This window comes from Geospiza fortis, unplaced genomic scaffold, assembly GCF_000277835.1.
Source record: "Geospiza fortis unplaced genomic scaffold, GeoFor_1.0 scaffold1079, whole genome shotgun sequence".
Lineage (NCBI taxonomy): Eukaryota > Metazoa > Chordata > Aves > Passeriformes > Thraupidae > Geospiza > Geospiza fortis.
Window position 1 is genome coordinate 138003 of NW_005054708.1, and position 10456 is coordinate 148458.

The following is a 10456-nucleotide window of genomic DNA, read 5'->3' on the forward strand; positions in this document are numbered from 1 at the left end:
GAATTTTAGGGGCAGTTTGCCTCACACTGAAATTCCCAATGATGGCCCTTCCAATAAGCTTCATTGAATTTTTCTTCATTTCCATGTTGCAATTCCTGTAGTCAATAAGGAAGTCGTGGTCCAAACTGATCTATTTTGCTGGTAGTCTCGTGAGTGTCTGAAGATGAAATTTTATCCCATTTTCCCCAAAGAGGCCCTGCTCCACATCCAGCTGTGGGCAGAGGGTTGAAGCTCCCTTTGAGCACAGTGTGATTTATTAAAAATATGGATATTGATCTAGTACCAATATCCCACTGTGACAGACAAAAACTCTCTAACAGTTTAAAGTTAGAAAGTGTGTGTGTTTATTGTGGGATAGCTCCCAAATACACACTGTGATTTACAGGTGATTACAGAGTCCTTTTATCTATACAAGTATTGAATACCCAAAATACAAATACATATTCATAACTTTGGTACATCCCATTCCCCCGCTTCCCATGGTAATTAGTTCAAAAGCCATTAACCATGTGTAGTTTGTTCCTTGAAATGGGTCAGTGCTCCCTTTCATGGGGAGGGGTCCCAAAATGAGTAAGTAAAGTCTTCCTCGTTCTGACCTTTCTACATTTTCAATGCAAATATGACAAATGAACCCTTGGTAGAACTCCCATTCCCCATCTTCAATTGGTTTCAGAACAGAGGAGGCCACAATTGTCTTCTGTTCCTAAAAACTATTTATCAGTTTCTGTATTCTTCATTATAAACCCAGCTAACCAAACATTGTGCTGACAAGCAATCAATTATTAGTTAACTACTGACTCTTAACTTCATCAAGGCCTACCCATTTATTTTAATTAACTCCAATAAAGCTTATCTCTAACTAAAATCTTAGCTTCTCTAAAATCTCTAAGTTTCTTAAAATTTATGCCTCAAGGGCTGTTCTGGGTTGTTTCATTAAATAAGCACAGGCAGGAGACCTTTCTCCTCTTTAATGCCTTTATTAAAAGTGATCAGCTCAGGTGGGGAGAGCCAACGGGTCCATGCTCATGCTGCCACTGGTCCCAAAAGTGACTCAGAGAAGGAGGAAGAGTGCAGCTGTGTTCACTGGTCTGTGGGCAGAGCTGGGGATTTCATCCTCAGGAGAGCATCGGGAAATTCCTAAATTTCTAGTTTAGCTTTTGAGGGCCTCTGTCTAGCCGACATCCTTTAGGTTAGGGTGAGGGGTAAAAAGGGTCTTAGCAGATACTAGATTCTGTTCCTCACGTACAGACATCACTTTGATTTGTCCACTTTGTGTTGGCTCGTTGTTTTTAGGGGTTTTTGGCTAGGTTTGGTGAGGGGCTTTTCCCGTTGCATGCTGGATCCGAGGTCGTTTGCATGCTAACTCCGAGGTCTCCTCCTCTTCACCGTCCGAGGTAACAAGAGAGTGGGCAGGTCCCCCTCCAGGAGGAGGCAAGGATAGGCCAGTACTGTCAGGTACCAGGGGAATGGAGAAGCCTCAAGTCCCTTTGAGCGAAAGGCGCTGCTATTATTGTGGAGATATCGGACACTTTAGGAGGGTTTGTAAAAAGCTCAGTATCGATGAGGCAATAGCCAGGGAACAGGAAGCCTTAGAGAAGATCCTTAGAGGTGATGATTAGGGGTGTCAAGGGCTTTACACTTTAGGGGACCCGATGCAACATCTAGAGGAGCCCTTGGTAAACTTGGAGGTGGGACCTCTAAATGAAGAATTTGAATTTTTGGTTGATACAGGAGCAGATAAGTCCTGTCTCAACAAAGTGCCAGAGGTATGGTAAAATGCCCAAGAGCATCTGGGGTTAGACAAAACAGCTAGGTGGAAGGATATCCAATAGCACGGGACTGGCCAGTAACACCTAAACTTGTAATAAGTGATGTGAAAGTAAAAGGTACCTGATTGTTGTCTTGTTGTGTGTGTGAGAGTGAGTCACACACAAAGTCAGCCTCAACTTCCCGGGCGGGTGGGAAGGGGGGGCAGTGGAAAGAGGAGTGTGTGACCCACAGACCAGGCTACTGTCCCTCGGGCGCGTGGGGGCTGCGGCATAAGGTATGGGTGACCTGCACACCAGGCTATTGTTCCCCGGGCAGGTGGGGCTTTAGCTGAAGGCTGTGTGTGACCTGCACACCGGGCTAGTGTTCCCCGGGCAGGTGGGGCTTTAGCTGAAGGATGTGGGGCTTTGGCCGTAGAGTGCCATCCTCCAGGAAGCAGCAGGGTGTCACTCGACAAAAGGGGGAATTCTTAACCATCAACGACAGGTAGTTAACACAAACCACAGGTAATTACAACAAAAAACAGTTAGAACTCCACCCTGGCAGCAACTAGCCCAACCTGTGAACTCTGCGACCTTTTAAAAAAACGGGCAGCTTTTCTACTCATAGCATTTCATGCCCACAGCCACCAATGTAAAACCCCCGTGTGCGTTGTGTGTTGCAGCGGAGCTGGAGAAGCAGAAGGGGGTGGTGCGTCCCAGCATGTCGCAGTGCTCCAGCCTGAAGAAGGAGTCCGGGAACGGGAGCCTGCCGCGGCCGTGCCTGGACGACAGCTACGCGGGCGGCGAGGGGCTGAAGCGGAGCGCGCTCAGCTCCTCCCTGAGGGACCTGTCCGAAGCAGGTAAGCGCTGCCCCTGCTCCTCCCGCCTCTCTGCATGCACAGCTGCCTCTGCCGTGCCCGCAGAGCCCAGCTCGCTCTGGGCCTCCACACATAGCGCTGGTGGGATCTCACACTTCCAGATAGCTCCTTACTCCCCCCTCCCCGACTCGTGGTTAATTTGTTTGTTTTTTTCTTTACCTTTGTTCTGTTAAGCGGCCACTGTTTGAAAGCATTTAAGCCGTTGTAGGTTGCTGTAGAAACTTTTAAGGGACAGTGAAGACAGAGGAAAAATTGTAAGTTTTTAACAAAAAAGAAGGGACTGACTTGTGCTAGGAGTAATTCACTTAGTTTTCCTTTCTTTTTTTTTCATCTCCTTTGCTTTTTCCCCGTCATAGCGTAGGCCTAGAAAGGGAAGGAAAGCTCCTGGTCTCTGTGTAACGAGCGCTTTCTGTGTGTTCTGTGCTCAAGCGTACCTGTGTTACCACCTGGATGAATGAAATTGACTGAAGCCCTACTAAATTCTCTCTAGAGCTGTGTAACACCAGTGTGCCCCTGACGCACTTTTCTTGTGCTGTAACTCAGACACAGTTCCTAATTCTTGCAAAAAGAGGTTGTTGTGAAGTACTCTTGGCAATAGAACCAAAGAAGCACTAGTGGACAAGGATGCTGGTAACCCACAAAGCCACTGATGTGTCTTAAGTTTTATTAACTGATTAAAGACTGGAAAGCAGTGGTGATGTGATGCTTTTAGCCAAAGCAAGCCAGGGGAGGTTGGACATGTTTTTATTTGACAGTATGCCTCACGCCTGGCATAGCCATGTAATCTTTCAGTGTTAAAGAGTCCTGTCACTGACAAGAACTCTTATCTGAACACTGTGTCCACTATTCAGAAAGTGAATCTCTATCTCTACTTCCAGAGATAGTAGCAACTCTATTTTTTTTAATTATTTGGTTTTTAGTTCATAGACTGTGTTGCATACTCTGCTTTGTTCTTTCAGTTGCAGTGATGGTGTACAGTGTAGTCATAAGTTCAATATTCTGTGTGTCTTTGGTAGTAGACACTACTTACCTATTTCCTTTTTTTTAAACTAAAGAAGATATTTTAGCTATGCTGCAATAAATAAAATTGTTGTAAACTGAAATGATAGCCTGTGTTTTGTGGGTATATGTATGTGCATACAAATATGTAGAGAGTGAGCTCTTTCAATTCTTTTCTTCTCTGTTTAGGCTTTCATACTCACATCTCCATGTGCTTCATTAAAAAGACTTAGGCCCTTGATCCAAAATCAGGCTGAAGTTGAATATTGGTGCTTGCTTGGCTCCAGTGAATTTTAGATCAAGCCCTAGTCTTCACCACTCTTATCTCTCAGATTTGAGGGTACTTCATCATCCTTTTCTGTTGTTTTGGTTTTATTTCATTAGAATGAGAACTACCATATTGTTAATATGTGAGTTCAGTGGGTATCTGTACCCCTAAATGTGATTTCTTATTAATTTTTTCATTCCATCAGAATTACTCATCTCTCTCTTTCAAACACTGCCATGTATTTGAATTCATATTATGGGTTTAATTCAACAAACCAGCATTTGTAATCACAAGCACATTTCACAGGGCATGCCTACAACTGGCATGCTTATTACTGAAAATAACCTTTTTCCATGACAAAAACTAGAAATCACTCACAGACTGCAGGGTTTATCAATGAGTTTGTTAAACCCAACTAAACTTAATTTTAACTTGAAATAGCTGAAAATTATGGAGAGCTTCTGTTTGGTCTTGTGCAGTGCAACTGACTTGAGAAACAACCAGCCTGTTTTTTGCTTTGTTGTTTGGTGGAGTGACTACAGGGAGATGATCCATAACGTCCCTGCCTTCTCTCAGGGAATAGCTTGCATGTGAGGCTAATTTTATTTTTAATGTGGGAGAGGTGATCCATAGAAAAGGAAAGAAATCTCTTTCAGTTAGGAAGACACTGCACCTCAGATTATCCCATATTAAACTGCTTCTCTAAAACAGGCCTGAGTTAGGTTGCCTCAAATCCTTTTGTGGATGAAGCACAGGATGAACAAGGAGGAGGAACAGGAGTGTGTGGGCCTGTAGGAAAGTGGATTTTTAGAGAGAACCTTTCTGCATTGAATCAGAAATAAATCTAACAAACCATGAGAAAATGGCCTGGTTGCATATTTATGCAGGAAGGCAGGTAAATGTCCAGTGAACATTGCCAACTCAAAATTTTAACTGTTTATTCAGTGAAGGAAAATGTGACTGGACAGCATTTGGCTGCACAGGTACTTGACAGAAGTATTTAGGAAAACAATCCATTGCTGTCCCCCAGACATCCCAGTAAATGGAGGCTCTGGAAAGTGACTAAGTTTCTGAGTGACAGTTCAGAGGCTTCTGAGATCTAACAAATGCTGATACCCTGACTGATTCTGCTCCTAAGCTGGGAATGCACAGAAAGCAGGATTTGTCCATCAGGAATCCTCTCCTGGAGAGTGGTTCCATGCCTTGGCCACAACAGCTCAACTCCCAGCTGGGGAAGGATGTGCTGAGGATCTCTTCATTTGAGAGATGCTGTTGTTCCTTGTGCATTGCCAGTTCTTTCCATGGAATATAAAACACAATGTGGCATCCAAGTGTTTCAAGATGCAAGTATGTTAAAAATATTTAGGGCTTTATTTTTCTCTAAAGAGAAATATATCATTTTTATTGAACATTCTTGAGCTATAGTCAAGGAAGAACTGAATTTATTTGTTCCAGACTTTGAAATTCTTAATTTATATAAAAATATTAGAAGCCAGACAAATTTTAATCCATCTAAAGCTGAGTTTTATGAGTTTACAGAAAGATGGGAAAAGTGTGATGTCCCCTCATGGGCACTGTTCTACAGGAAGAACGATTTGGTCACTAAAGCAGAGCAGGAAAGGTTGGACTGGTTGTGTTTGCCATTCTGTTTCTCCCAGAAACACTCCCCTTGGACTGATTTTAGGTTCTTTAATTTGAATTCCAGCCACTTTGAGTTGCTGGGGGACCCAGTGCTTTTACATTGAGTTTACAGTGCAGTTCAAACTTTATTCCCACATCCCTAACCTGTAAGGTGGGAATAATATTTACACCCTGATCTGGTTTAAAAAATGCAATTTTGTTGTTTGCCCCAGTACTCCACAGCTGGCACAGCCAGGTAGTGCTGCCCAGGTGAGGGGAGCACAGTGGTTCCTATTTCTGGGAGCTGGGCTTGTCTAAAACTGCCACAGACCAAAAAAGATTACTGCAAAACCAAACCAAACAAAAAGTATTTCCAGGATTAAAATAATTCTGTTTCAGTGTGAGATCTTAAGATTCTACCTGTTTCACACAGAAACAAGGTGAAAATGTGACAAAGAGTACTTTCCCCCTCAAAAGTGGTCTCTCTAATGATTGGAGTGAGCAGTTTAATTTAAAACTTTTTTCCAAGCTTTTTCCCCCAAGACACTCAAAGCCAAATCATAATACCAAATCATAATATCAAATCATTGATAGTGTTTAGCTATCAATTATCTCACTGGCCCAGAAGGGTTTCAAGAGCTACAGAGCAGCAGTGAGAAATATTTCCATGTACTGAGCTGATCTGCAGCCTGAGCTGTGAGATCACCACACATCCTGTGATGTGTCCTGCACACATCCATATTCTGCAAGCTGCAGTGGCTTTTATTAATAAAGCTCAATATTCTTTTGGCATGGTTAAGTTTGTAAAAATCTTGTAATCACTTCATATTTCTACTATAAATTTGAAATATTCTTGGCCCCATATAATGCATGTTCATGTGTGGGACATATGTTCATATGTGGACTTGTGTAAGTTAAAGATACTTCTTACAAGGAATATTCATATCTAACAGATAAGGTTAAAATAATTGAAATTTAATTTTCTAAATTAAGGTCCACTCTAACAGCCTTAAAAAATTAAAATAAGTATAATATATTAAGCAAAACTAATCTTCAGATTTGGTAAATACCACCTTGCTTTGTACCACAGCTACTAATTATCGTGCCAGTTCATGCTTAGATGCAATTCTAGTTGAAATTTCCCTGAGATGCATGTGAAGGCTGGAGCTCCAGGGAGGCATTTCTGGGATGGGAAGCTATCCCAAAGACCAGGGAACAATCTGGAATAAACACACATTGGCAGGGGGAGTGCTCCAGGGGATTTACTGAGTAAACCCATCACACTGCATGTCAGCACAGAATTGGGTTCAGTTTGTTTTTAGGAAAATGAACCAAGCCTCTGTACAGCAATAGTGCCTATCTGAGGGAAATTACAGGCATTTTAAGGAGGATTTTTCTGTTTGCTCTTGGCTTTGCAAGTACTACTTTGCCCTGGAGTCACTCTGAGCAAAATTCCATCTGTCGCTCTCTGTCCGTTTTACTGTGTCCGTGGTTATCTGATCAGACTGTGACTCCTGCCATATGCAAAAGGCATTGGATTTTTTTGTTGTGTTCTCCTTCATTTTTGGCCACGTTTAATGCCCCGTGTCAGCTCTCAGTCTTATTTGCAACCCTGACTGCTAAGTTCCGAGGTGGCTGCCGCAGTGTGTTTGCATCAGCAAGCAAGAGTGGTTGGAGTGTTAATCAGTACTAATCCTGTTATCAGAGCAGAAAAATATCAAACCTGACTAGGAGTCAAAATAAGGGATGAACAAACCCAGTTTTTCTTGGGGGGCTCATAAGATAGTCCACCTCTGCTTTGGCTGAGGCTAAAACTGCAGCAGGAGATGAAGCAGTGAGCCCATCCAGGGGAATTGTTCCAAATCCCAAAGAATTTCACAAGTCAAACACAACACCTTGACCACAAATGCCTTCCCCTCAATTTAATGTCACTGCAGAGGGGGTTGTACTGGGGAGCAACTCGTTTTAAGAGGGGAAAATGTTCCAGTAGTCTGGAACTGTAGCTCTTAAGAGAAACTTGTTTCAGGGCAGTGTCCTATGACCAGCCAGGTCAACGTTATGCTTATAAATCCAGCAGGTGATAGTCTTTGATCATCGTGATCCTTTGGGTAGTCTGAATTGCCCTATGAGCAGTTCCACTGCTCCCTAGTTCTGATCCCAGGTGCTTTTGGGGTGTCTGTGATGAGGGTACATCATTAATTGGTTCAGTGATGCTGAAATCCTCACATTCTCCCCCAAAACTACCTCTCAGAGTAGAAGATTCTGAAGGCATCAATGTGCCAATGCAGGGTGGAGATTGATATTTGGCCTTGCAGGAAAACAAGGAGAGAATGCTGAGAAAGCTTTGGTTTCTAAAACCCTGCAGATTTTAGGGAAGCTGTGAGCACCAGGAGGGTTCCTCAAAGCTCAGCTTTGTTTCTACACCCTGCCAGGAAAGTATTCTGAAACTTTGCAAAGCAAAGCTCCGCAAGCTATTTTCTAAAAATCTCTATTTCCACTGCAGCCAGATGCTATTTTCTCTGCTGTGAGGTGAGAAAGAAAGTCTGGGATCCTGTGTCCTATACAGCCACTAAGGTTTTCTGGCTCTTTAGGCAAACAGTCTGCAGTTTCACGTGTGGGTTTAGGCAAAAGTTTTTGCAATTTGAGACTGTTGGAGTACAAATCCGACATGCTTAAAGATAAAGCACTGCACAGCTAAACAAACAAAATCTAGCCATAATGTCAAGACAAATTCCAGATTTACTGATCAAAAATTAAGTTTAGTTTTTTTTAAACCTCATGAAAGAAGATTGTATGAAATCCACTGAGGTTCAAAGCTGAAATTGAAATGATAAATTCAATAAAAATGCTAAAACTGATGAAGTGATAAAACCGATGAAGTGATAAAACTGATTAAGTGATAAAACCGATGCCCCTCACAGTGGCCCACACTGAAGTTCAGAATATTTCAACATTAAATTTTGCATTTAAGTTAATGCCACCCCACAACTGTATCTCAGTGTTTAAAGTAAAAAAATCCTTTATGGCCAATCAGATTCCAGGAAACCAAACCCTTTAAATCCTTGCTGCTCAGCATCACGAGCGCAGCACTAAACCCCGCTGCCCAAACATGCCTACTTAAGAATCGTGCAAATTGCCAACAACAACACACCCCGCTCGTGTGAGCCGATTCCCAGCATCAGCACCACCTCTCCAAATTCCCAGTGCCCCCCAGAACCGCAGGCAGTGCAGGGAGCTGCTGTCCCTGCTGGCCCTGACGCTGTGGGGCTGTGGGGCCGCACTCCTGGCGCCGGTCGTGTCGCAGTCTCTAATCTCTGCTGTTGCATGTCCTGGGCAGGCAAGCGTGGGCGACGCAGCAGTGCAGGATCGCTAGACAGCAATATGGAAGTAAGTAGGAAGTTCCTGATGTCTAGCTGGATGTGATGATGTGCATTTCAAACCTTTCTTTTATATACATACATATTTTTTTGCTCTTTTTTCTTCTAACATATATATATATATATATATATAACCTGCCTGCCACGAATAAAATGCATGCCTAGGCTATTCACTCTGTATTCTTCCAGCTTACAAAGCACTGACAGCTTGTTTTAGAGCAATGCCATTTTTGGTTTGAGCTAACCTTGTTCCCTTTGTTCCTGCAAGCATGGTTAAATGGATATGATGTGTCCTTTTGCCACCATTTCAGTCTGGTCCCAGCTTAAAAGCCCACTTGCTCTTTGTTACCAAGTACACTGTTCTTGCTGTTTGATATTTAGCTACAACTATTGACTGTCATGCTCAACCATCCCCATTGCTTATTTTCGAGTTCAATTGCTATATGTATGCAGTCATGACACCATGGAATTGCACAGATAGGGCATGGGAGGATAAAAAAATTATTCAGATAGGTGAATTCAATGTGGATTTCATGAGATTTCATTCATCTTCAAACCATTTATATATACTGTTCATGTCTCTGAATTCAGCTTGCAGATTTTTTTTTTTTTCTTTTTTCTTTTTTTTTTTTTTTTTGTGTTTGCTTTAGGTAGATTACAGTTTAAACCTAGCACACTTTGCCTAAGTACTGTTGTGTCCCATAACTCTTTAAAAATACAAACCCCGAATTTCAGCAACTAAATTCCAGGCTAAATAATAGAGAATGTTGGACCACAGGTCAGGATAATACGAGCACTTAGAAATCTTAGTGACAAACATGGTATGATTCCATTTAACACACAATGCAGAGGTAGGCCTGAGAAGCAGCACTGTCACATATAGTAGTGGAAAACTGCTATAAATAAAGATTTAAATACCATTTTAAAATCTGAGCTGTAACTGCAATGTTTGCTGCTGTATGTTTAACTATTTAGGTTGCATTTAATATTTTTTTTTGTGGTAAAAAAGCAAGTATGGTATTTTTTGCAGTGTTTTAAAAGTGTTTTTTCCTTTAAAAACACACTTGTAGGTCTTATATCATGTTACTGTCCCATGACATTTTTTTTAATTTGAAGTCATATCTCTTGATGTCAAAATACTGACAGAAAGTAGCTCAATGCTTATCATCCCCTAAGAAGGGCACGAGGGCCCCATTGGCCACTTAGGGAAGGTGGAGATGAAATTTCCCATAGAACTCTCTAACATAATCCACCCATGCGAACCCTAAAGGAGGAGTTTGTGGGTCAGTGTGAACTTTTTCTTTTTTTTTTCTTTTTTTTTTTTTCCTTTTTGAACATTTCAAGATTTTTTTTTTAATTTTTATTTTCTATTAATTTCTTTTTAGGGGTCCATCATTAGCAGTCCTCACATGCGCCGAAGAGCTACATCAACCCGAGAGTGTCCATCTCGCCCTCACCAGACTATGCCCAACTCCTCCTCACTCCTAGGGTCCCTGTTCGGTAGCAAGCGGGGCAAGCCCCCCTCGCAGAGCCACGCGGCCGCGCAGCCCCCGCACCACGCGGAGG

General features: G+C 42.3%; 1 protein-coding gene across 1 annotated transcript in view; it reads left to right on the forward strand.

Annotated features, from left to right (window-relative positions):
* Nucleotides 1–10428, forward strand: part of IQSEC1 (IQ motif and Sec7 domain ArfGEF 1) — a 128765-nt gene extending 118337 nt beyond the window's left edge. The window contains exons 12-13 of the mRNA XM_031065227.1: nucleotides 2432–2608; nucleotides 10276–10428. Coding sequence (XP_030921087.1) covers nucleotides 2432–2608; nucleotides 10276–10289 — 191 coding nt within the window. The 3' untranslated portion in view covers nucleotides 10290–10428. The remainder of the gene's footprint in view (nucleotides 1–2431; nucleotides 2609–10275) is intronic.
* The last annotated feature ends 28 nt before the right edge of the window (nucleotides 10429–10456 follow it).